Source organism: Gadus chalcogrammus, chromosome 17 (genome assembly GCF_026213295.1).
Source record: "Gadus chalcogrammus isolate NIFS_2021 chromosome 17, NIFS_Gcha_1.0, whole genome shotgun sequence".
NCBI classification, from domain to species: domain Eukaryota; kingdom Metazoa; phylum Chordata; class Actinopteri; order Gadiformes; family Gadidae; genus Gadus; species Gadus chalcogrammus.
Genome location: NC_079428.1, coordinates 15,897,805 through 15,923,767, shown reverse-complemented (window position 1 = coordinate 15,923,767; position 25,963 = coordinate 15,897,805). Strand labels below are relative to the sequence as shown.

Genomic DNA, 25,963 nt, shown 5'->3' with positions numbered 1-25,963 from the left:
TCCACTGCACACTCATGTGGATGAGTGATGAACTTGAAAAGCCCAGTGTGCGCACGAAATTCTCCAAAACGTGCTTTGAATGACTGCAGGAAATTGGACGTAAAGCCAGCTAGCTGCTGGAGATCCAGATGTTGAGTGGAGTCACCTGCTAAGCATGCCTCTCTAAATTGTTGCAGTCTTTCAAAGTGCAGAAGACAACCTGTTTCAATGTCCCTGAGAAAGATTTCCAGCTTGCTTTCAAATGCAAACACTGCTTGTTGAAGGGATGAGATTGTATTTCCAATACCTTGCATTTTCACATTGAGCTGGTTCAGATGGCTTTTATTCGTTTGGTTATCTTGTCTTTATTTGGGAAGTCATCAAACAGTTCATTGGCCAGCATGAATGTTTTGGCATACTCGCCATCTGTGAATGGCTTTCCATTCCTTACTATTGCCAAAGCACCCGCAAAGCTTGCGGAATTACCGTCACCTTGCTTGGTCCACACTAGGGATGGGCAAAATGATTATTTTCCGGTTCAGTTGATTCTTTCAGTTCAGTTCACTATAACGATTCGTTTATTTGATTTGTTCGTTTTGATTCGTTCGTTACGTCAGATTACGTCATTTGGTGTCTGCCGCCGCCCCCCCCCGCGAGACGGCCGTGAGCATAATTTAAACCACTTCTAGCCTCTAAACCCCAATATTTATACCACTTGCTTACTCTCTATATTTCATTCATGGTTTTACATTTATAATTTTATTTTACTTTACATTTAATTCTTCATTGTTCAGGCATTACAGAACTTTCATGGTCATAAATAAAAAATACGAAATGCAGTTTAATTTCTTTGTTTGTTCTTAAATTGACGTAGAATGGAGCAAAGACTCCTGGGATTGGGAAATGCGTTTATCCAATAAACGCATGGAGGTCAAGTCTATTGTCAAGTCAAGTCTATAAAATGTAGGGGGATATATGAGTTGCCCTACGTCAAATGGTATGACCCAAGATACGTCGGACAGAAAGCGCGCATATTCGACGGTACCGCCTTGTCATTGGTTTACCCAGGTGCCATTCCAACACCATTGCTACCTCTCATTGGCTGAATCTTTGAGAACGTTGTAGACTCAATCAATATAAGTCGCGGTGAGACGAAGCTCTGTTCGTTTGTATATTTTATTTACGTGACCATATTTTTGGTTTATGTTTAATAAAAAGAATCAAAGAACCAGTTCTTCTTGTTTTGGGGAACCAGTTCTTGTCGTTCACGTTCGGGATTCGTTCGTTGTAACGAATCGGTCGCGACCGACACATCCCTAGTCCACACACGTAGTTGCTGCTGACTCGTCTGCACTCTCCGCTGTAGCTCCTCGCATGCCCGTTTTCTGCTGTCCCCTGCTGGATATTTCGATGCAAATGAAGCATGGTGTGTATCGAAGTGCCGCATTATATTTGACCGTTTCATCTATGCAATTTTATCAATGCATATTAGACATACCGCAGATCCTCCTCTCTCCACAAATGCAAATTCCTCTGTCCACTAGGCCTGCAGCGGATTCGAATTGTATCCGAATCCGTTCGGTTCGTTTACCACAGTTCGGAGCATTCTGGAGATCCGCGGATTTCGGTTTCATGAAGGCATTGCCTTATGTAGCGTATTTTGCCTACTGTAGCCTACGTCCGATACAAAAGGGTGTTTAGGACCCAGCGGAATGCATTCTCTCCAGTGCTGCCCGAGCCAATGAGACTTTTCCCGCCCCTCCCTTCATCCTGTCAGCGTTCAAAACAAACTGGGCTTTTCAAGCGCACGATTCCGAAATTTAAAGAAAGTAATTGATACAATTATATTCTAAATATACGGGAGATAAATACAAACGGGTGATAATCGGGATAACGGCCTTCGAGGTCGACCGGTTCGATGGAAATAATGGACAGGTAGAGGCAACTCTGGCTTCATGCTGCGCTCGTCGCCAGAGTTCTAAGCCTCGTCGGCTGTTATCCCTTACATGTTACACTCAGTGCACCATGTTTTCAAATGCATTTAGGGGAACATTTATTGCACAAAAAAGCCTTGCAAGTTGTCTGATTGCAGTCAATTAACACATTGCAAATAGCCTGTGGGTCTCATTCATTTTTGTGTTTCTCCCCCAAACCCTCCGTCAAAAAAAAGTCTGCCTATTTACTATCACGGACATGATCCTAATCCGAACCGTATCCGAAACCGAGGCCCAAAACGGTTATCTGAACCGAACCGTGGACACACTGATCCGTTTCACCCCTACTGTCCACGCAGCCTGGATGCACGGTAATCATCGTCTTTTTTTCTTTCGGCCATCTTTTCCATTACAAGGGTTGAAGCGGATAAACTGGTTGGCTATCTGATAAATGTGTTGTATTGTTTTTGTTGCTAATTGCTAATCTTCACCTTTACAATGACCCGGACATGCTCGCGAGCCATTGGTTCCCGACCCGACCCATAACATTTATCTTCAAAACTAATTTCTGTTTACTTTAAAATGACAAAGTATTATTAAGAAATATCGCAAGTATTTTAAAATCAGTTCCAAATACTTTTTTTTTGTTTTTTGTTCAACTCAAAATTGTCTGGGAGCCATATGCCGTCACCGGAAGATCCATATATGGCTCGCGAGCCATAGGTTCCCGACCGCTGCTCTAGGTGAAAGTGGCACCTGCTAATAACCTTTCAAAAGATCCAGTTTGGTAACATAGGAGGCGGACCCAATGGTATCTATACAGTCATCAATACGCGGCATGGGAAAGGAATCAGGAATTGTGACCGCATTTCCCTTACGATAATCCGTGCAGAAACGGGGCTTGGATCAGGCTTTGGAACCAACAGACATGGGGAGCTCCATGGACTTGAACTCTGGTGTGCCAAGTGATGCTCCAACAAATATGCAACCTCCTGCTTCATCACTGATCTCTTCATTGTGTTCACTCGATAGGGATGCTGCTTAATCGGCTTTGTATCACCTACATCTATGTCATGTTGCAAAACAGTAGTGCAAGTTGGAACATCTCCAAATAGACAAGGAAAATTATGAATGAGCCCCACCATATCAGCTTCCTGCTCTTTACTTAAGTGTGGCATTAAGGAAGGAAGGTTCAACAATCAATCTCAGAGTTGGATAACCGAGGAGTTTGTTGTTGGACATTGTGACCGTTCAGACCATCCTCATCACTCAATGTGAGCGTAGAAGGACTAGAACTCACAGCTGCTGGCACCGCAGCTCCCACAGCGGCCACAGGGGGCGCACTGCGTCTCTCAGGCTGCATCTCGCCTCTAGGATGGTAACGTTTTAACATGTTTATGTGACACACTCGAGTTTTCCTTCGCCTATCAGGAGTCCTGACAACATAGTCAGGATCACTTAACCTCCTCTCAATAGAATAAGGTCAGAAAAAACGAGCACACATAGAAGAGCCAGGCATGGGGAGTAAAACTAAAACCATGTCATCAGACTGGAAAGAACGTTGAAGTGCCTTTCTATCAAACTGCCGTTTCATAGAGCTCTGAGCAGCAGAGAGACTCTCCTTAGCGACACTGCAAGCCTCATGCAGCCGCTCTTTAAACCTGCTCACAGAGGACAACACATTTCGTTTGGCATGTTTGGTGTGTGTGGAGACTCTTCCATAAGCTGCTCCTTTAACACCCTCAACAGGCCTCTCAATGGGCTAAAACCAAGTGACTCTGGAACTGTTTCTCGGACTGCGAATAGAGCTAGGGGAACATCTTCATCCCAGTCTCTACCGCTCTCCAGACAGTACTTGCGCACATCAGACTTGAAGGTCTGATGCCACCTTTCAAGGTTTCAAGCACTTGAGATTCTGTGAGAAATGGACGATTTTAACACCTGTTCGAATATACCTGAGAGGAAGTTAGTACCTTGATCGGTTTGTACTATCTTAGGCAGTCCAAATGTAGAGAAAAACTTGATCAGGGCTTTTACTACAGACTGAGATGTTATCTTCCTAAGAGGAATAGCCTCAGGGTACCGTGTAGCTACACACATAATCGTCAACAGGAACTGGTTACCAGACTTTGTTTTCGGCAGGGGACCAACACAATCTACCAGCACGTGCTCAAACAGCTCCCCCATAGCCGGATTCGGGTGAAGTGGGGCAGGTTTAATAACCTGATAAGGCTTCCCTGTAACTTTGCATACATGACAGGTGCGACGGAACCTGGATACATCTCTCTTTAACCCGGGACAGGAGAAGTGCTTCAAAACTCGGTCATAGGTTTTTGTGATCCCTAAATGTCCAGATCAGAGATGATCATGAGCCAGAGATGAAACAGACTGTCGATATGATGTAGGCACGACAACCTGAACCACATAACTCCATTCATTCTCGAAATCCAACCGAGATTTCCACCTGCGCATCAGGACATCATTATCAACAAAATATGACACTTCCTTGTTTCTAACCATCTCTGGAGCAAGAGCAGAGGCAAAACATCGGGCTAGACTAGCATCTTCCTTCTGAGCCATGATAAGATTACTACGAGTCATAGGCAACTTAGATGTTGTCTCAGAGGTAAGCTTATCCTGCTGAAGCTTTACTTGGTCACTCATCTCATCAGTAGGCTGAGTGGAGACAAGTGGGAAAGCAGGCGTATCAGACAACTCTGTCACGAACATAGTCTCTGACAGAACAACTACCTCCCCCAAACTACGTGCTTGAGCACGGGTGACTGCACAAACTGAAAACACTTCAGGAAACTTCTGAGCCAATACATTAGGCTGCAAAACCTCAGGGTGTTCCAAAACCTCTAAAACTGGCATAACTCTGCCACCAGCAATGTCATTCGCCAACAGAAGAGTGACACCTCTCACTGGTAATGATGGGCGCATGCCCACTTTGAACACTCCCTTTGCTAAACCGCAGTTTAAGTGTGTCTGATGGAGAGGCATAGACACAAAACCCATCTCAATGCCTTGCACCAACACACTAGAGCCGGCTGTGACTGCTTGCGTTTTAACATAAAACTGTCATTCTTAATGTGCCCCATCTGATGAAAATAGTAACACTCCCGTTCCTCATTGTAGCATGGAGCTAACGGGCGGGGCGGACTAGCCTGCGTTTTAGGTGGAGTCTGAGCAAAGGGAAGAAACAATTCGACTATCATTTCGGAGAGTACCAAACGTTTGCTTATGGGTTAAAACAAACTCGTCAGCGAGCACCGCAGCCTGTGCCAACGTCGCAACTTTTTGCTCATTGAGATATGTTACTAAGCAGTCAGATTGGCTATTCTTGAACTCTTCGAGTAACATCAACTCAGACAGAGAATTAAAATCCAACACGTTACTCGCTTTACACCAACGCTTAAACAAAGTCTCTTTCTCACGGGCGAATTCCACAAAAGTTTTTCCAGGCAACTTTTTTTGAGCTCTCACCTTCTGTCTATAGGCCTCTGGCACTAGCTCGTAGGCTCGAAGCACAGCTGTCTTGATAGCCTCATAAGAAAACTGTCTTCTAGAGAGAGAGAGGATAAAATATCCTGGGCTTTCCCAGTCAACTTACATTGGAGCAATATAGCCCATTCCAGAGAGGTAGCAATTCGAATAAGAGTCTACCTCCGCCACACGAAACTGAGGTACTAGAGCTACATTCCTGCTCAACTCAAAACCTCTCACAGGCATGGGAGAAGGTTGAGCAGGACTCAAAGCTTTAGCAGCAGCCTCTAGTTCTAGTTGCTTTATTTTAACCTCATTCACCATCCGGCGTTTGGAGATCTCAAGCCTCCATTTCCAGCTACATTCTCCGAACAGCCAACCGATGACTGTATTCAGCATCTCTCTCCTTCTCCTGTGCCTCGAACTGCAACCGTGCTAGACGTAGCCTAAGGCGGACATCCTCACTACTTCTACCAGGGTAGAGTGGAGTAAATTTGGGCACTGTACGAGGAGGCTTAAACTCTATCTCGGAGGCCCCTACTATAACTGACTAACCCTCTACAACCTCTTCAACCTCAAGTCTTTCCCTGGGTAAGAATGAGGCAAAGGGTGAGAAACAACAGATGCACCATCACCCGTAATGAGCACATTCTTGTCCACTAACATACGCACAACAGCTTCTTTCAGCTCAGCCTTCACCATGCTTTTGGAAAAGCACCAAAATGTGCCGCAATGGTAAATAGATCATCTTTCCTACAATGGTCAAGACGCTCAACCGAAGGATCACCAAGAAACTCCTCAATAGCAAAAGCAGCCATATTTTACACCAACACTCATAAGGCTGCTGCTTAACTGGATCGAGATCCCGGACGAGCCCCCATTTATTTTTACGCCCCCTGGTGGTGACTCATTAGTAGGGCGCAACATAAGGCAAGACGTAGGGTGAGGGTGCAGTGACACCAAACCGTGAAACCAGGTATCAAAAAATAATATTTATTTGCACATAAAAAACAAGCAACACAGGGGTCAAGGAGGACTAACAGTGGCACCAAAGTAAACAAAAGGAAATAATAACCCACCCCCCCTTGACAGGTGCTAAGCACCCATAAATACATTGGTTGGTGCACACTCTAATCTAGGGTTGAAACAACAGGTAAACCAACGTGATGCTAGATGTAGACCCCAGGGTATCCTCCTGTCCTCAGTCACTATATATCAGGTGAAGGGAAGCTTGATTGCTGATCAGGAACAAGTGGGGTGAATGATGGTGACTGCAACCAGGGGTGGATCTGAGAAAAGTGACAGGAGGGAGACAAAAACACCACAAAACAGAACCAAACAAGACATGCCTACAAACATACAGCATGCATAAACCCCAGACGTAACACACACACAAACACAGACACACACACACACACACACATTCACAGTCACCCACACACACCCCAATACAGTTCACCCGAATCACTGAGGAACAGCCTATGTTGTTCTACTGCCCCCCATATTCATAAGATCCCTTTGTCCTCTAGAATAATGGCCCTGAACCCCGTCAGAACCAGCAGGAACCAGGCAGAATCAACGGCCCTTACAGAGCCACCTCACAGCCACCCCGTCCAGCCCCCCACCTCCCTCTTTTATCTTGGTGGGTCCCATGGCCCGCCGCCGCCTCACTGCCTCCCCCCTCCACGCCTCATTACCAGAGACCCGCTGCCTTTGAACAGTGAGGCTTGTGAAAAGGGTCCCTTGCTGGAAAAGTTAGTTCCTCCCCAAGTTAAAAGGATGGATGCAGGGTATGGTTGGGGGAACTCCTCTCAACATTTGTCTGATTTTCTTCATGAGCTATGTCGGCATCATGAACGGTAATGGCTGTACAGTCCCTCTCTCTGATCATTGCTGTAACAAGCTGGTCGACTATGAAAGACAATGTTGATGTCTGAGAGAGACAGGGGAGTCTGTTTGCATGTTTCTCGGGTAAATGTTTTTTGGTACATGCTTTAATTACGGGAAGGTTATTCCACCGTGACTCTTCATTGAGAGAGTTGTTTATATCCAGGTACATTTAACCTTTGCCATAGCGTCGTCGTTGGGGTTCCTAAATGACAGCCTTTTACCCCAGATTGCATATAGTGAGAATATAAATATTTCACATTGTTTTGCGTGAATGACATCAATCTGCATATTTATTTTGTCGATGCAGGATCAACAACATTCACCCAGAACAATGTTATTCATGGGAGTGCGACACAACTTAAATAAGTGTGGATCATCATAATCTCGAATCTTAAACCTCATTAAAAAATACATTATGCTCAGCTGTTTTATACTGCTATTTCTGTTTACTCCTTTCAAAATCCACTAAACTGTAGAGATTACAACTTTAAACTATCATTCATAACATTGTGCTCCATGAATGTTGTTGATTTACTTTGGGGAAATGTTTCAAATGATAAATTGGGGTCAAAGCAAGCACCATGTTATATTGGATGTTGTGTAAAATCTGTGTGCGTTATGGCAAAATTAGGGTTAGGGTTAGAGTACAATTGCTTACAGTCTTCTACGAAAACATTTTCTTGCCTCGTTTTATATTTTTCTTCCTGTGATTATTTCTGAAAAGTCTGCGGCAAAGGGAACTTGTTTCCCTCCCACCTTGAATCTCACTCCTCATTGTTTGAAAGGTGGGGACTGGATCCCTTCCAAATGAAGCCGGATATTCTCATTGAAACACCTAACTGAACCCAAATCCTCCCTTTGTATGTAGTATGCACTTTAGAGCCCAGAAGGCAACAAACGGCCTAACATTCTCAAGGTTCACCAACTCTGTAACTCTATCCAAATGAGCGTGCCTCTGCGTGCGTTGTCTAATATTAATAACAACGCTAGTCTGTGGCGTAGCCTCCTCCAAGGTACGCTATATCTGCCCATGTCCCCAGACAGACCTTGAATGGCTCTTTATGCAACCAAAGGACATCTTCCACTTCGCTCTCTTCCCAATAATCAGTGCCCTGCCACTGAAGCACATCATCCCCCTCCTTCTCCTCCTCTGCCCTCGCGCGCCCCTGACCCATGTCAAGTGGAGGTTACCTCTCGGAGCTGCCTGAGATATCATCCTCAAGCCCAAGGAATATGCGTGCCACAATATCACCCTGTGCCAAAATTTAAATCGCCTTCCATGATACATCGGGCCCTCATACGATTACAAAAACCAGGATCTAAAGGGGAAAAAACATGGGAGCTTGGATATTAACACAGGAAACTGAACTGTGCTGAATAGGAATGTACGCGTTTCCATTGCCACCATTGGGCAGATTAGCGTGGTTTAATATCAGTGGGGGGACTAGGAAACACTCGCCATATCCAAGACTCCGGGAGATTAGGTCGGGAGGAACGTGTTAAGCTTACATCAATACACATATCCCTCAAGCCAGTGAAGGCTGCTGCAATAAATCACAGGCCAGCACTACGCTAATGCACGGCGGCATTCAGCCTCGGAATGATCCAAAACCAAATCAAGAAGGAGTTTTTGAGTCACAGAACCAGATTGAAACACAAGGCTGGAGGCATACAGGCGGTTGACTATTTCTTATACATCTAACAACATTTATCTACAGCCCTGAAAACACAAGGCTGGAGGCATACAGGTGGTTGACTATTTCTTATATATCTAACAACATTTATCTACAGCCCTCCCAGTGATCTGATTGGCTAGCCTTACCCCAAGGCCTTGGACAGCGGTAGGGTATAACTGTGGCTCTAAAAATGTTGTGTAAATATAGAATACACATTACGCTGCTAGAAACTTTGTTGTTTTAGTCATATTACATTTCAGTCATGTTTAATTTGAGATTTTAAGAGAGATACCCTGCTCAGTTGTCAAGCATGAATCGTGAAAACAGGAACACATAGAACAAAGCAATGTACAATAACGCACTGAAGCCTACAACATAATAATATGAAATACAACTAAGAACAGCAGCTGTCTAAGAAGAACACGCCTCAGCCTTATTTCTGTACACATATGATAACCACAGAGTCATACGCATCTCCCCTTCTCATCCTGATAACCCACAGAAAATAAATCTAGTAACCTCCTTACATTGGTATTCAAATAAACCCTTTTCTCTGGTGTGTGTATGAAGGAGGGGGTGGGGGTGAGGGTGCTTATGCGATGCCTGGTGACATTTATTAATGTGGTTTGGGGCATACGGCCGCGAGCTGCGTCAAAACATAAGATTACAGTGCAGCGTGGTATTATCATGTGTGGAGAAACAGTGGGGGATTTTCCTATACACCTCCTTCCTATTGCTCCTTCACTATACCCTCGAGGGGACGAGTAGTATTGATGAGAGTGGGAAGGAGGAGAGTTAGTCCTATGAGACCGTCCGGATATTCAAGTTCCTGTTACGCAATGGCCGGGCTGGCCAGTGTTTGATTCCCATACATGAGCACAGCACTTACGTTTTACAAACAACTCCAGCCAATCAGATAAAAGGACTAAGAGTCACTCTCGCTCTCATTGCTCTTACCAAAAACCAGTTGGAAGTAAAGCCAAAACATATCTTCCTCGTTTTACATTCAGTCTACTTTGTATGAAGCTGTTTTGATTGCTCTGTAGATTGCTACCAAGTTCTTGGGCGCCGCCCTTCTATTTTCTATTGGGCAGACTGCGGCGATCTCTGTTCGTCCTTAACAAAGAGTTTCAGAGAGAGTTTCACGGGGAAATTTAGACAGTGTACAATATTTGGCAAGTCAACATTTATCCACATAGAATCACCCACTCCATATTTTCAACATTTAATTCACCCATTCAAGTCATTAAAATAGTTTCTGGAAATCCTGACCCATCTGAAATTCATTCCATCCTGCCTTTCATTTTCTGGCTGACACATTGTCAATTACATAAACCACCGCCAATTGAATAGTATGACCTATTTTCTTCTGCAATTATAGTATGTGGTCACTAAGTATGACATTTTATTCTTAATTAAATATATGAAATCGTTTATTTGTAAACAGTGAAACTGTAACATGTCCCCGCCTTGACAGTTCTGTGTTGTTTACTGTGTTTTAAAGGGCCTTTACAAGTTTGTGCATTGATTGATCTGCCTAGTTTGTTTAGACTGTGTACAAGGGATTTTTCTCCAAGATGTTCTTTATGAATAAATATTCACTTGAATAAACTTACAAGAATAAAGGACAGAATGTTGTTTTTGCTTTTGTTCTGAATCCTATCTTAACCTGTAAAAAATAATAATATATATATGTAATAATCAATAGGCATTTGCCAAACTGATGCAGAAAGCGGTCGATGAATACATGCCTGTTTCCAACTATCAAACAGAGAACCAAGCAGACAACTAGGAGGAGTGCTGGGGTGGGTGTGTGATGAAGAACGGCCCATGGGGGAGTTCCAAAATGGCGGATGGATGTGTGGCGTAATAGGGGGGCTGCTGGTTAATGAGGCTATAGGAAACAACAGAGAGGCAACAACAAACAACACCCATGAAATGATGTGGGTTTTACACTGGAGGAGCCCATTTCTCTGCTGAATAACTTCTCCCTCTGTCATTTTAGTCTCTCCCTCATTCTCTATTTCTCTCTCTCTCTCTCTCTCTCTCTCTCTCTCTCTCTCTCTCTCTCTCTCTCTCTCTCTCTCTCTCTCTCTCTCTCTCTCTCTCTCTCTTATGACAGTTCAGAAATTGCAATAACTAGGTGCCAGAGGGACAAGCAGATGAGAGAGAAGTGTTTGGGAACCAAGGGTGGGGGGTGTGGAGCAGAGGAGGCTAGCGGCCGCCCAAGGATATTGGTCTTTATGTCTCAGTTCCAATTAAAAAGGCTTGGAAAGCAAAACGCTCCCCACGTAAGCGGGAGGAATTCGGCTCGCTTGTGACATTGTGAATTAAAACCGATGAATTGTTAAACGTTTCTTTGTCTCTATGGGGGACCGCCTTCCATTCCGACATGCCCCCGCTCCGACATTGGCATCTAATTATCGGAGTGGCGGCACTTACATTGTTTTCAAACGTCCCACCACTCCGACAATTTCTGTTTCCAGTGTCGGAGCGGATGTCCTGCCGTTCCGACATGAGATCATTAATATAAATGTCATTATATTATCATTGTAATTCAATTAATTTATGTGATTACTATCACCAATGACATTCTTCATTGGTGATAGTCGTCGACCCTCATTCGCTGTGGATCTTTGGCCCAAAACATAAGGCCCTTCTCCAGTCTCATGTTAAATAAGTGCATGCCCCGCCACTCGTAACACACTTTCAAAATGCAGTCGTAAATTGATGGAATGGGTTATTTCATACATCATCAAAACCAAAATTTGAAATCAATCAAATAAATTACACATAAATAATAATGAAATAATTCATTATTATTGAAGTTGGCGCCACTGGCGGTACTAAAAGGTGTCTGAATAGGGGCATGTCGGAATGGGGGCATGTCTGACTGGCAGCAGGTCGGAATGGCAGCATGTAACCGTCTCTATGTATGAAAGGAACCATGTATCGGGGGAGGGTTTGGGGTCTGCCATGCTTCTTTTACGGAGTATCAATTGGATAAGACGAACCGCAGCCTTAACACGATGATATGCTTTTGTGTGGGTTATGTCGGTTCTATCAGGTGGAGCTTCAAGTTGTGTAAAAAATACATGTAGGCGCCCACTTCATCAGTCCTCCTGCCAACCTTCACGGCTCGGTTCAGAGCCGCCATCCACGAGGCAAACACCTTTAGCCATGGTACATTAAAGCCCTCGGACCTCCAAGTATCACAGCCACACAATACCGTCCACCTCGCTGTTCAGCAAAGTGCTCACGTTCAGCGCTGGAGTCATCGCAATCTTTACAAATAGAAATGTTCCCCAATCCCTTTGAACCACCCATCAGGTCGGTAGAATCTGTTACCCCGCAAACACTTCACAAACACAACTCAAAATAGAGTCTTTTGAGGAGTGAAAGCCCTTGTGAGTTTGTCCGGGAGACATAGTTACGAAGGTCAGAGGAGAGAGAGGTCAAGCGCTCAGCCAGCCCACAAAGCCTCACTTCCTGCCATCTCCTCATCATCTGTGAAAGGCCTTCATGGAGCTCAGACACCCAGTTTAGACTTTTACAATCCTGTAGGTCTGACAGTGTGTCTGTGTGTTTGTCTGTCTATGCATGTTTATGTATGAGAGAGGAGGGACGGGGTCCTGGATTTTTGCCGCTGGAGTGGAGAAGCAAGCAGGGTACCGATAATCCATCTGCCAATAAATCCCTAAATCTTTCCACCTCTCTTACCTGCCTCCACACAGATGTCCTCTGCTCTCCTCCTCAACCACATGCTATCCGAGCCCCCCTCAGCTCCACTTTTTTTGTCTGCCCACTCTTCTTCTATTGGTCCTTATTTTTCAGAGCACATTTTTCATCGACTAACGTAAATCTTACTCTCTCTGTTTCTCATGTTTCTCCTTCTCCTGTCTCGCTCTCTCTTTCTCCCATCCCACTCTCTCTCCCCCTGTCTTGACTTCCCTCTGTCTCTCCCCCACTTTGACTCTCTCCCCTTAAATTTCTCTCTACCTCTCCCTTGCTCTCTCTGTCCCCAATCTACCTCTCTCTCCCCCTCCCTCTCTCCCTCTTTCTCCTCTGTCTCCCTCACCCTCTCTCCCCTCCTCCCTCTCTCTCCCCTCTCTCTCTTTGTCACTCTTTACCTTGCTCTCTCTCTCCTTCCCTCCCCCCCTGGCTCCCTCTGTAGGACATAGACCTTGGACTGGATAGGAACTGGAAGGGGATTGGCATCTCCCTCCTTGTGATTGTGCTGGTGTTGTCTGTCATTGGGCTCTCCATTGTTCTCCTATCCAAAGGTAAGATCTGGCGTGCTGCAATAAAAACAGATCTGGCATTAGCCTCTGTTAAACACAGCCAATACAGCGTTAGACACAGAGCCAGAACACGCCGTATGTGGGGGCTGTCTTTTTGTCCCCAGATTTGAAAAAGTTGTTTTTTATTTTATTTGTAAGATAAGATAAAATAATACTTTATTGGTCCCAGGTGAGATGTGTTGGTGTAACCATACTTGGGATAGGTATTCATATTCAAACACACACACACACACACACACACACACACACACACACACACACACACACACACACACACACACACACACACACACACACACACACACACACACACACACACAGACACATAAACACACGCATTCATGAGTGCACACACACGCACACCTATCATCTTATGGAAGTATGCAATTACCTTGTGACCAATGGGAATATACCAGTAACCACCATACCTTTGTTCATCATTCTTGCTCTCCCCTGAATTACATGTCTTATTAGCTACTACCTATCCAACTCGATAAAAAAAAAAAATCATTTCATAAAGAAATCCATTTTAGAATTAACTTGAATTTCAGTACAACTACTACAGCTACGACAATAAACATCTTTCATCTGAAAAATGTGACATGAAGGGGAATTCCTGAGTGGTTCAGTGTTTAACCGCTATTCAAGTATCACAAACAATAAGTAGGCCCCTCCGTTCCAAGCACAGATGAAGGGCCGAGACCATAGACTAGGTGGTGAGCCAGGGACATGTGTTTGGCCACTTCTGATCAGGAGCTGGGGGGGTTGGCAGTGGACCTTAACACGGCTGGGGTCAGTTAACACGGCCGGGGTCACCGTGTGTTCGCAACCTCACCTACCACCGTCACCACCTCCAGCATGACAGGCCCTGTGAGGGAAGCTCTCTGGCCAAGCAGCCACCATCTGCTAGCGTCAGGCTGCATCAATGGCCTCCATGCAACTAAAGGAAAATGTCCGACCCCCCAACCCAAATGGATGTCGGGGCATTCGGTGCCTCGTCCCCCAGCAGTATGGGGAGTGATATCGCGACTAGAAGCAGAGGAAACAGAGGTACAGCCGCTGGCGCCACGACCCAAACCGCACGCCCGCTACCCAACAACCAGCAGACTGAGGGAGCCTGATATCGGCTAGGGGAGAGCTATCGAGGACATTGAAGCCTTATTTGGAAAAATGGATTGCTTATTATTTATCGCAGCTGAGAAAGAATGCTTTCATGCGCTAAACTGAAGTTAGGTTTCCATGATGAAAGTTTTGTTTTCTGATTTCAGATGATGGTTCCAAATCAGTTGGCTCCCAGCTGACCCTTGATGACCTTTTCAACAGACACTTTCAGGTCCATGATCCGGATGCAAAGTGGATCAGTGGTATGTATATATTTGAAGCATACAGACTTGTGGCTTGTACATGACAAGCAACTATACTTATGGTTTGTGAATTACAAGCATGCATATTCATGTTTTTTATTTAACAAGTAAAAATACTAATAATTAATAACTATTAATGAATATAATTGTAATTAACAAGCACAATCATCAGTTTGACATGGATAGTATACCAATTTTTGGAACTTCTAGCCAAACATTTCTCCCTTCTCCAAGCAAAAAATATTTCCTCCTAGGGAAGCTTTCCATGCATATTAATGTTAAACTTCCTATGGTTGGCATCAATTTCTTAAATTTTAGAATGGGCAGACTGCAGTGTTTCTTGTTTTTAACAAACTGAAACTCCCTCCTCCAAGCCCTGATTCGACGTATCCTTTCTGCATTTTTGAAAGAGGCTTTTAACAGGCTTGAGGCCTCACTGCTCTGAGAGGTTAAGAATGGAGAACTCCGGAGATCAGGATGGTCGCACAATGCTAGTGGAAAGCTGTTGTTTACAACGTGTGTAGTAAATGCAGAGATCAGAAAACAAAGACTTGACAGCAGTCTGAGAAGTCTTTGCATCACCGGAGTCTCCAGCGAAAGCTGACCGAAAAATAAAATATTTTATCTCAGATTATCCTATTTAATCGCCTTTAAACCTCCCCCAGTAGCAACTGCTCTCTGTATTGCTTTTCATCAATACAGTTTCTGTACGGACAAATCCCTCCTTTTCACACATCTAGAACAATGGACAAATACAAAGTAATATTGACACAGGTGGATACCCATGTGTGTTCGATTTTCACAAAATAGATGAATGTTCAAGAGGCTGTTACTGATTGTTCTTTTATTTTTTGTTGAACCCTTCTTCGCTGTATATGTGCTTTATTGATATTTAGTGCCCCAAACTAGGGGGCACTAAGCAGTGGGGGTCCTGTAAAACTTTGGCAAAAAAAATCTAGCAAATTGATGCAACACTTTCCTAAAACTTAGATTGAATGGAATTATTCATGATCAAAGAGACATGTGAGCAATAACTACTTTAAATAAAAATATATTTAGGATCATATAACATACTCGATCATATTTCTCTATAGAAATAACAAATATTGATCAGTTTTTTTATCCAATAAGACCACCTTTCAAAAAGCAAGCCTTGCTAAAAAAAAAGATATGACTACGCTGCTGCAGAGTCTGAGCATTTTATGACAGATACCTGCCAACTTGAAGTTATTCTATACATGACTATAGGTTTTTCACATTTCAAACACTTTTATTTTGCATAATGTACTTTCAAGAAAGAGATATTAAGAGATAATATTTAAGATAGTGGGAGTGGCCTTCCTGTTGTGTACTTTCAATGCTATCTAGGCCGTAGACATATACGCCACATTGAATGCCTCAACCCATTGCCGTGATGAGTCAACATTTATAATTAATCATACTATATATTATTATTATATAATTTTTGTAAACACTTAGTTAAGAAATGTAAATCTTATAGCGCATTAAATCTAGAAAAAACACACCCGCCCCTTGTGGTGTATATTAGGCCAATGTTGACGTTTGGTCGAAAGGCCAATGCATTTCTATGATCTAGGCCTTAGATAAGCTAAAAGTGCTGCAATAATATTTCATTGTGTCTCAAACCTGAATCAAGTTTTCAAGTTTTTCAATGGGTGCACGAAGTGAGCAAAAAATTACTAAGATTTGCTGCGCTATTTGTGCTTTGTGCTTTGGGCTTGAGTCTGACTTTGTGTCCGACCTTAATACCAGGACTAACCCCTGGCTCAAGACTGCCAGCCTTTAGAACCCCCCCTTCCTACAGTGCGTCTCTAATGGCCACCAAAGCAACTGTCCTCCAGTGGTATCAGAAAAGCTTTCTTGTATACTTGATACTTGAACATCAGAAGACAGGGTCCGGTGAACATTTCTTTGTGGAGGGTAGTTCACAAGGCGCTTGGAACTTGGTACTGCTATGAATAAAGTTTGGTTTTAAAAAAACATGTAAAAGTAAAACTTCCTCAAAAGCAGGTAAGAATAAAGCAATGACAGAATATAGAATGGAAGAAAGAAAGACACTATATATATAAAAAAGATATAACATCAACTCATCGGTGTGGGAATACATTGCAACCTGGATCTCTGACACGCATAAAACCAGGTTTTTTACCTCAATATTATGGTCCCCTTTATTTGCTCTTTAACCTATTGTGATTTGCATGGGATTACAATGATGTGAGCTACTATAATAAAGATGCTTAAACCTTGACTCTTAAACGATGGAGACAGAGTCCTCAAGTAGCTGTCATGTAGCTATACTAAATGTACAATTAATCTCCCATGAATGTAATCTAGTTTAAAGAGATCCGCCGAGATATCTCGAGATTAACGATTGATTCAGTTGTTTGATTCAAAATTCCTTATTGTGCGTTGAATAGGGGAGTTTGCTCTGGAATTTGCTTTGCATTAGCTACTTCCATTGACATGCAGAGCCACAGTAGCCTAGCTCCTGTTCATGTGAGGATACAGTATACTGTATGTCACAAACAAACCGGTACATGGTACTCAGTTTGTGTTCTAAACTGCATTAAGAGTGCACTGATCTCGGAGAAGTACTCAAATGCAGATTTCTTTGCATTGCCCCCAAAATGTTGCTGTTAAGGCTTTCAGGGGTCTCAAATGACAATCAGGGGGGCTCGGCCTCCCAAAGGCCCCTGCATTCCGCTCACAGTTATCCGAGAGGTTTGACCCACTGTTGGGTGCAGGCATAAAAAAAACGGTGCTCTCACATCCAAACACACCGTTTTGTATAATTATAGGTTTCCGAGAAGCAAACCTTCTCTCAGACACTGCCGTGAACCGCTGAAAATAATGTGTCTCTACTAGCCACACTGCCGTGAACCGCTCATAAATGTGTCTCTAGACAAAACACATACATACAAGGTCACCACAATTACCTAGAACAACTCCAATCCCACTAAACATTGGACTTCGGATAGACGTCCCTGACCGACGGACCAGATATAGATTCTGCACATCTATTTGACATCCAAACTAGGTCCACTATTTGGATGTCAAACCATGACCCAATTGGACGTCATATTGACGTTCAACATTTCACCTTTGAACTGGGTACATTTCCTGGACGTCATTTGGGCGCCTATGACAGGTGCAGGAAATGTATCCATGATTCCACCGCGCAATGTGACGTCGGATTGATGTCTTTTCTCTGTCATTATTGGACGTCAAATTTTTGTCCACTGTTTTTTTTTGTAACGCCAGGCGATGTCTTTATTTTGACTTCTACCGAATGTCTAGTTGACGTCCATGGGACATAGGAGTGACGTCTTTTCGACGTCAAATTTAGACTTATTTTAGACGTCTTTTTCTACTTCTTAACGTTCCCAGATGTTTTCTGTACCATAAGTTGTCCTGTAGCTGTAGCATTTCACCTTTTAACTGGGTACATTTTTTGGACGTCATTTGGACGCCTATGACAGTTGCAGGAAATGTATAGCCTTCTACATGATGTAATATTTTTATATTATGTTTTTTTATTTATTTTAAGTAATCAAGTTATTTTTTTATGCATATATTTATTTTTGCATTTATCTGTTTATTTATTTGGAAATGCAGTTTGTGAGAAAGGTTCAATAAATAATTTCATGGTAGCCTATCCACCTTAATACTAACGCCATGCTTGCCGTTGTGGTGGGCATCCACAACGTTGGGTGGTTCGAATCCCATCCCGTACACAAAAAATGTAAATGCATCTTCATCCACGGATGAGGGGCCCTCGAGCAAGGCACCTGACGCTCCCCGGGCATACTGCGGCTGCCCACTGCTCCGGGTGTGCCGATATGCGTCTGATCACCGGCCCTCGGATGGGTCAAAAGCAGAGACAGAATTTCCCCCAAAAAGGGACAACAAAGGCTAACCTAACTTAACCTATTTCCCGGTCGATATGCTTGAGAGAGTGTGAGAGCGTGCAAGAGCAAGGAAGAGGGCGTGCAAGAGCCACTGATCTCAAATGAACCAGCCGAGGACAGCTCTCTATCAAGGGCGTTTTTCAAAGTGAGCCAGTCAGTACATGCACGGATTAGTTTGACTATGCTCCTCAATTGGACAACTGCAATCGTCAGTGCACTTCGGGTCCATTTAATTTCTCTGACGCTCCATTTAAAAAAGAATCGCTGTTTCTCATTTTCCAACGGCAACAACCATAAACATATAAATGAAATAAATTAATTATAGAAATAGTATAAAAAATACGTCTAAAATTTGTCTAAATTTGATGTTGAAAAGACGTCCACAAACAACCACATTTGGACTATAAGTAGCCCTTACACAGAGGTCCCACGGACGTCAACATTAGACGTTCGGTAGACGTTGAAACAAAGACATCACCTGGCGTTACAAAACAACCCCTTCAGTGGACCGAATTTTTGACGACCAATAATGACATGTAAAAGACGTCACTCTAAAGACACATTGCGCAGTGGGATATTGTTTGAGTATTGTGGCACGAATTATGTGGAGAATTAACAGTTCAGGCTTAAACTAAACTCTTGAAATTACTTTTATTCGCTGTGTGAACAATTGCATGAAACATATGTTACAGTCTTATATCATGGTTTCCGAATAAATTGGCGTTAAAAAAACGGTTATAAAAATAAACGTATCCTAACAAGAAAATAAGACAGACAAATCACAAGTCACAAATGCCCAAAAAAATCATCATCACGAATACCTTCAACAAAGCAACAAGATGTTTAGCGTACCACACCTCGTGTCAGAACACGGTGTGCTGGCTTCTGCCTGACACACAACGGATGTCTTTTTCCCAACGACGTAGCACCTCCGGCAGCCACTTCCGGCGAGCCCCAGGGAGACACCCGACTTAATGAAAGCACGCGGGTGCCATTTGTTTGAACACCTGCTTGGCTGCCTCTGACAACAAACCCTCAACCTTTTCCCTTTCACCGCGCCAAAGTCCACGTGATGCGGGCCGACAGCTGCTCCGAGCGCCAGCGCTCCATCATCTGCGAGCGACACCGTGCTCCGCGAAACACAGCGCTTCTGATTTATGTACGACAGCAAGTGAGCTGGAGGGAAGAGAACACAACAGTATCTTCATCATCGAAGGGCTCTGCTCAGTGGATTGAATGATGTGGAACAAAAAACATACATCATTGACAAGAGACTTAGGCCTACAATACAATAGATTAATAATATAATCATTTTATCATATTCATATTATATTATAATGGGTAAAGTAGAATCAAATATGTTGTGAAGATAGACTTGAGGATCTAGTCCACATTTGAGATGACACAGATAACAACAATAATTTTTTTTCTTTATCACAATTGATACAGATATATATATATATATATATATATATATATATATATATATATATATATATATATATATATATATATATATATATACACACAATAATATATCTATTATTTTTGTTACTCTTATATTGAAACTGTTCCAGCCTGGTGGCCTGACATTGATATAGTGATAATTTATTCATTGACATTTCCATAAAAAGGGGATCTAAAAACGATGCCTCACCTGTCAAACACATAAAAGAACTCCAGTTCCCCTTGGACTGTACCATGGCCCGGGATTAGATTATTAGTTATTGCCATTTCAGCTGTCAGTCTCCATTTCTGATATTTCAATTGTTACCTCATTGGCACAGAATCCCACTAAAATGATTTTTTCTCGTATTTATAAGGACGAAACCTGGCAGCCCTCTTTATATCTGAAAGCACTGCTGACACTTGGTCATTGGTCTTAGCCTCTCGTCATCTGAAACCTTCCCTCTATTTTGCTGCTTCCTCACATCCATCTATTGCTTATCTATTTTCAGCAAAGGGACACTTGATACCATCTGCCTTGCAAATAGTGATAGTGGGTTCAGAAAACGAGTCTATCTATCCATGGTACATTCCTCATTTGCTATGCATTTGTTTAAGTGGGTTATTCTTTTCTTTATATCATTGCAAAAAAAAAAAAGACACACTTACTGCCCTGGTTAGCCACAAGAGTGTCTAGGAGTGCAAGCTGCTGTGTTTTACCAACGCATATGGGTTGAGTTGGGACGTAAATCAGACTGCTCAGACAAACTATCCGGATCCACGATGCTGCAGGCAGACAGGGATATTTGAAGGGGCCGGAAGTGAGGAGGGGGTCTTGTCACCCCACCATCTACTTTGGCGGGGCAGTCTCCCTGTTACGCAATTACCAATGCAGCAGCCCATCTCCCATGAATTGATGAATCGTACAGTGGTTATGGTCACGTTCACCTATATTAAACCCTGACAAGGGAAATTTAACAATTTTTAAATTAATACAATTATTTTATAGGATGAAGCTTGTTACCTCAGGGAGCTCGGGACACCATCTGGGCTCTGATCGTCTTCCTCCATCACTACACACTTTGACACGACGTCTGATCTATCCCTACTATAGCTCCTATAAACTGTGGCTCTTCGTAGAAAGTAGGGATGTATGTCAATTAATTTAATAATGTATAGATCAGTAGTTATGGTTGCAAATTGCAACAGAAAAAATGCCCCAAGGTAAAAAAAAATTAAAAGATCTTTACTAGGAGTCGCATTCCTGCATACAATCGCACTGTAGTCCGCCTACACCCTAAGGTCTGGGCTCACATGTTCCCTGCGGTGGCATCATGATGCACCCTCGGCTATGCCTATCTAGAAAATGCATTGTGCTGTAGTGCAAAATTAGGTTGAAAATATGTTTTAGTAAAGCCATAGTTTCAGACTTAAAGATATGTTAAATGGCTTAAATCAAGTGATTGGATTTGAACAGAGTCTAAATGGAGTGAACAATGTATTATAAAACATTTTATCCATTAAAATGGTTGGAAACAAATAAAGTGAATAGTTAAAGAAATAGCTAATTTGATCAGGTTTCAATACATTTGCAATAAAATATAGAATAGCTGAGCTGTTCTGTTGGCAATTTCCAGCTCAACTATAGACTAAAAACCACCCAATCAACCAAAAACCCGCCCACACGTACATTGCCTGAAATCCGATAAATCCTATACTGCAATGGCAAATACATGAATACACACCTAAATGAATATATTTTTTAATCAAGCCACATAGATTAAGATATAAAGAAACGTTAAATGGCTTAAATCAAGTGAAGGGATTTGAACAAAAGTTCAAAAGTCTTAATGGAGTAAACAATGTAAACATGCACACCATTTAAGAAAAAGTAAATGGTTGGAAACAAATAAAGTTACCGGTGAAGGAAAAGCTTAAAGCATTGCTAAAAATGCAGAAATGGAAAATGAATTGAACTGAAGAATCTGAAACGTCAAATGTATTGCCCTGCACTTTGTGTGTGTGTGTGTGTGTGTGTGTGTGTGTGTGTGTGTGTGTGTGTGTGTGTGTGTGTGTGTGTGTGTGTGTGTGTGTGTGTGTGTGTGTGTGTGTGTCTTTAAGAGAATAGAGAGCCGGTGCATGATTAAAGTAGCTCAATAGAGTGGGAAAACCGCCCAATCTGGCAACACTGCCAGATTGGTAACGTAAATCCATGAGACCAACTGTAAAACGAAGCCGGTATGAAACTAAAACTGTGATTCGGAATAAAGTTTAAATGATACCGAAATTCCGTTTGGATATTTTTGTTTGTAGATTTGTTAAATGGTTCGAACAAAGGTTAACGGTTGAAATTTGATTTAGTTACGTCTTAAACATCTGACGGCTCTGCTGTCCTCCCATTGACTCCCATGTTAAAAAAGATAATATTTTAAAAGTAGAATATCTTAAAAAGTATATAATATTTAAAAATTCTGAAACGAATCGCGTGACTCCAAGCTATTCTGAATATTTTACAATTTGAATGGATTCTCTAGGTGAATATTTATGGAAGGAGATAGGTCCCAAAACTTGTAATAATAAGAAAGAGAGAAAGAAAGAAAGAAAGAAAGAAAGAAAGAAAGAAAGAAAGTAAGAAACTTATGAAGAACTAGAAAATGCATTTCCTGCAATAAATGCGGTGAGTGCTGTAGTACAAAGTGAGGTTGAAAATATTTTTTAATAAAGCCACATAGATTAAGACAAAGAAACGTTAAATGGCTTAAATCAAGTGAAGGGATTTGAACAAAAGTTCAAAATTCTAAATGGAGTAAACAATGTAAACATGCACACCATTTAAGTAAAAGTAAATGGTTGGAAACGAATAAAGTGACTGAATGAAAAGTGCAAAGGATTGCTAAAAATGCAAAAATGTAAAAGGTAAAATGTATTGCCCTGCACTGCTGATGTGCGTGTGTGCGCACGCGTGTGTGTGTGTGTGTGTGTGTGTGTGTGTGTGTGTGTGTGTGTGTGTGTGTGTGTGTGTGTGTGTGTGTGTGTGTGTGTGTGTGTGTGTGTGTGTGTGTGTGTGTGTGTGTGTGTGTGAGGGGGAACAGTATCTGACAGTAATATTCCAAGCTGTCAGGATGCGTTCCCCCTGTTCTAAATGGTCAAATTGAGTGATATCAGCCTGAAAATCACAGCACTTATCTGTTGTGTGGAAATTAGTCAGCAGTATGAATTTCAAAGATGTGTGAGCCTCCTTTCCTATGGAACAGAGGGGGAACGGTATCTGACAGTAATATTCCAAGCTGTCAGGATGCGTTCCCCCTGTTCTAAATGGTCAAATTGAGTGATATCAGCCTGAAAATCACAGCACTTATCTGTTGTGGGGAAATAAGTCAGCAGTATGAATTTGAAAGATGTGTGAGCCTCCTTTCCTATGGAACAGAGGGGGAACGGTATCTGACAGTAATATTCCAAGCTGTCAGGATGCGTTCCCCCTGTTCTAAATGGTCAAATTTAGTGATATCAGCCTGAAAATCACAGCACTTATCTGTTGTGGGGAAATAAGTCAGCAGTATGAATTTGAAAGATGTGTGAGCCTCCTTTCCTATGGAACAGAGGGGGAACGTTATCTGACAGTAATATTCCAAGCTGTCAGGATGCGTTCCCCCTGTTCTAAATGGTCAAATTGAGTGATATCAGCCTGAAAATCACAGCACTTATCTGTTGTGGGGAAATTAGTCAGCAGTATGAATTTCAAAGATGTGTGAGCCTCCTTTCCTATGGAACAGAGGGGGAACAGTATCTGACAGTATTATGAATGAGCACACTTCCTTCCAAAAGTCCATAACATTCAAAATGAAAAGTCTCTCACAAAAATAATATTTTTTATTGATAGAAATCTACAATACAACATCTTCAGATAAAACTCGCTAAAGAAAGTCAGTTTTGAACCTTAGCTCTCTCCAAAGTGCCTCTGTGGTACGAGCACAGCAGCTCGTGGGCGAGCTTTTTGTGTACGCGCGCTTCCTTCGCTCTTCGGGTAATTTCGGACGGGGGCGGGGACTAGGGGAAACACATCTCGACGGGGAAACCGATCTCGACACAACACCGGTATGAAACTAAATCTTTGATTCTGAATAAAGTTTAAATGATATCGAAATTCTGTTTCGATAATATTGAAGATACAAATGTGTAGATTTGTTTAATGGTTTGAATGATGGTAAACGGTTGAAAATAGACCGAGTTACGATGTCTTAGTAGGCCGAATCTCGATTCTTCCCCTTGCCCCTTTTACTTTGTCTTTGTCTTTGTCTTAACCAAGACAAAGACAAAGACAAAGCAAAAGGGGCAATGGGAAGAATCGAGATTCGGCCCAAGTGAGCTCTCAAATCATCTTAAAAATAAGGGGTACATAGCACTCAATCTTATCCCTTAATCTTGATCAAATTGGGTATTGAGACACCACTAGCTCTCACATGAACGCGCAACATCAAGGGTAAGGGGGAAGATAAGGGGTAAGGGGAAGTATTGAGATTGGGCCTTAGTGTCAGAATGGGCAGACGGCTTCAATGGGACCAACTGTAGAATATGACGGTTTGAAACTAAAACTGTGGTTCTGAAGAAAGTTTCAATGATGTCGAAATTCCGTTTCGATATTATTGAAGATGCAAGTTTGTAGATTTGTTAAATGGTTTGAACGAAGATAAACGGTTGAAAATTGATTTAGTTACAGTTTGAAGTACTGCACTCATGACTGCACTGGCTGTGTGTGACGTCCTCCCATTCAGACCCGGCGCCAAGGGCGGGCCAGATCGGGCCGGGCCCGCCCATTTGATGTCTTTGCCCCCGCCCATTTGATGTCTTTGCCTTTGTAAAAATAAAATGTATTTTACTTTTTTTTTTTTTTTATGCTAAGATGTATATGATATCAGATACTATTTAAAATCTCAAAAAATAATTGTTAAACTAAATAAAAAAATTGTAGAAAATAGAGACTATGTGATTGACAAATGTGTAAACTATTCAGAATGCGTCACACGGAACGACGGCGATAACCGGCAAATTCAAATTTGTAGCCTAGCCTGCGTTGGTGTTTTAAAAATAAAATGGATATCAGATGCTGGTTAAAAACTAATGGGCCTACTTATCCGGAGAAAACCCTGCAGTTACAGTAAGTAGCTAGCTGTAACAACGCAGCCGCCATTAGCCCTCTCCTCCGAGACTTGCCTTTTACCTCTGACTCTGACCCGAATAGACCGAACTCTGATGTGTTTACCACAGACTTTATTCCTCTGCCCCCGGCGGCTGTGGTGTGCGTAAAAGGAAAGGGCAGTTGGCATCTCTTCAGCACAACAGCCGCCGCTAAAAAGCCACAGTAAATGTCGGTCGCACAGCCGATTCCTGCTTCTGACACGTTGACTCGCAACATAATGAGTCGAAGATTTGCATTGGCTTTGGCGATTTCCCGTGCCTCCTTTTTTCTCTCCACACAAAGCGTTCTCTCTCCCATTGCACACTAGTGGTGGATTTAATGATTCGTTTCCGTGACCCAGTTCACGTGATTCAGTTCGCCACGAGGAGTCGTTCGCGAATCGTTAGTTCGTTCGTTCGTTCAGTCGAGTTTCCGGTAGCACTAACTCCACTGAGTCTGACTGACTCAGCTGAGAACCGTGCAATGGGGTCCATTCTATGATGCGATTTACCGCTACCGGAAACCAGGCTGAACGAACATACGATTCGTGAACGACTCCTCCCAGTTCGGTCGAGTTTCCGGTGAATCGATTCGCCGGAAACTCAACTGAACGTGGAGGAGTCGTTCGCGATTCAGCCTAGTTTCCGGTAACGGTGAATCGCATCATGGAATGCACGCCATTGCACGGTTCTCAGCTGAGTCAGTCAGACTCAGTGGAGTTAGTGCTACCGGAAACTCGTTTGTTCGTTCGGTCGAGTTTCCGGTGAATCGAATGGTGAACG

The 25,963-nt window shown here is 42.7% G+C and overlaps 1 protein-coding gene across 1 annotated transcript in view; it reads left to right on the top strand.

The window, feature by feature from the left end:
- LOC130369788 (inactive dipeptidyl peptidase 10-like) overlaps window positions 1–25,963 on the top strand; it is a 138,348-nt gene that overhangs the window by 48,227 nt on the left and 64,158 nt on the right. Inside the window, exons 2-3 of the mRNA XM_056575348.1 lie at window positions 13,140–13,248; window positions 14,535–14,630. Coding sequence (XP_056431323.1) covers window positions 13,140–13,248; window positions 14,535–14,630 — 205 coding nt within the window. The remainder of the gene's footprint in view (window positions 1–13,139; window positions 13,249–14,534; window positions 14,631–25,963) is intronic.